General features: G+C 67.1%; 1 protein-coding gene across 2 annotated transcripts in view; it reads right to left on the minus strand.

Moving 5' to 3' along the window:
- SHC1 (SHC adaptor protein 1) overlaps nucleotides 1-1,445 on the minus strand; it is a 15,724-nt gene that overhangs the window by 11,808 nt on the left and 2,471 nt on the right. The window contains exon 2 of one of the 2 annotated variants that reach the window (XM_019526359.1): nucleotides 809-970. In XM_019526359.1, the coding sequence (XP_019381904.1) occupies nucleotides 809-970 (162 nt within the window). Of the gene's footprint in view, nucleotides 1-808; nucleotides 1,432-1,445 lie in introns of those variants that run through there. The other variant, XM_019526273.1, reaches the window with a different exon arrangement.

Below are 1,445 nucleotides of genomic sequence, written 5' to 3' on the forward strand. Positions count from 1 at the left end.
TGCTACCCCCACAGGTCAAAGGGACCAGGACAACACCAGCCCCCCTGCCCATCTGGGGCTTTCAAGGCTCCTCCCTGCCTCCTCCTACTCCTGCTCAGCAGGTCCAGAGCAGCCTGCCAGGCTCTGGCTCCCGGGTACGAGGTGCCCTCACCCCTGGGTAGTGCATCAGATTGCACGGGAATGCTGAGCAAGGGGGACATGGACCCTGTGTCCTGGCTGGCCCCACCCCTGCAGCATCCCATGCACCCCACCCAGCGGGGGCGTGCACAGTGCCAGCACAGTGAGACCTGGGGCAGGGGAGGTGTTGTCCCAAACTTGCAAGGAAAGGGAAGAAAACCTGCGGAGTAACTGGCAGCTGGAGGGCAGCTCATGCCCCTGGGGAGGAAGCTCTAGCTCAGCTGGGCTCAGGGAGCAGCAGGGCCATGCAACAGGCTGGGGCACCGGAAACCTGCAAGTTCCTCCCTCCCTGGGCTGCCCCGCCAGCACCAATGCCGTCCAGCACAGCCGGGACAGGAGCAAGGGCGCAGAGAGAGGGCTGGGCATGGGGTTAACCAGCTAGCTAGGCTCCCCCCACCCCCGGTGCAGAGCTGCCCTATGGGGGACTCCAACCCCAGCCTCCTGGGAACACCCTCAGGCTGGGGATCCCCATGGCAAGCTGGGGGTACAGCACAGCAAGGGCTAAGCATGGAAGAGGCACAGCCGGGGGCTCATGCTGGGCTCTCAGGAGCATGGCAGCGATGCTGGTGCACCAGGATGATGCCCTTACCAGGCAGGGCACGCGCCCCAACCCTTCCGTGCCTACACTCACCCTGACGAGGTAGGAGACGCCGGGGCCCATGACCTTGTCGTCGGGGTGCAGCCACCCGCGGGTAGGCTTATTGACGAAGCTGCCGTGCCGGGTCCATTCGTCACCCCCCAGCTGGCCACCTTCCACCCGCGTCTTCTTGCCGCAGCTCAGCTTGTTCATATCCTGGGGACAGAGGGCAAGAGGCCCCACTGAGCCCATGCTGGTGCCCGCGGGGGCCAGGGGCTCGGCAGGCGCCTCATCCCGGAGGGGGCTGGCGGAGAAGCCACGCAGGCTGAGAAGGCTGGCAGGGTTGGCCAGCTTCAGGTTGGCCATTTTAGGAAAGAAGGAGCAGAGAGTGGTGGGCGAGTCCTCAGAGCCGGAGGAGAGATCAGCCGGGTGCGCAGGGCTGGGGGGTGCTGAGGATGGGGAGTCAGAGGAGCCGGAGCCGGGCGAGGCAGAGGAGCCAGGCACCTCGTCCAGCGAGGACAAGGACGCAGACTCCCGCAGGTGGCTGTACTTGGTGCGGGGCAGCAGGTCCATGGCGGCGGGGAGCCGCCCGCATGGCCCCGGGGGGTGCGCTACACTGGGGCCACGGCTCCCATTGTCTCCCCGCCGCGCTAAGCCGCCGCCCTGCCCTGCCCGACCGGGGACCAGGGGC

Source organism: Gavialis gangeticus, unplaced genomic scaffold (assembly GCF_001723915.1).
Source record: "Gavialis gangeticus isolate Ggan-Ray unplaced genomic scaffold, GavGan_comp1, whole genome shotgun sequence".
Taxonomy (NCBI): Eukaryota; Metazoa; Chordata; order Crocodylia; family Gavialidae; genus Gavialis; species Gavialis gangeticus.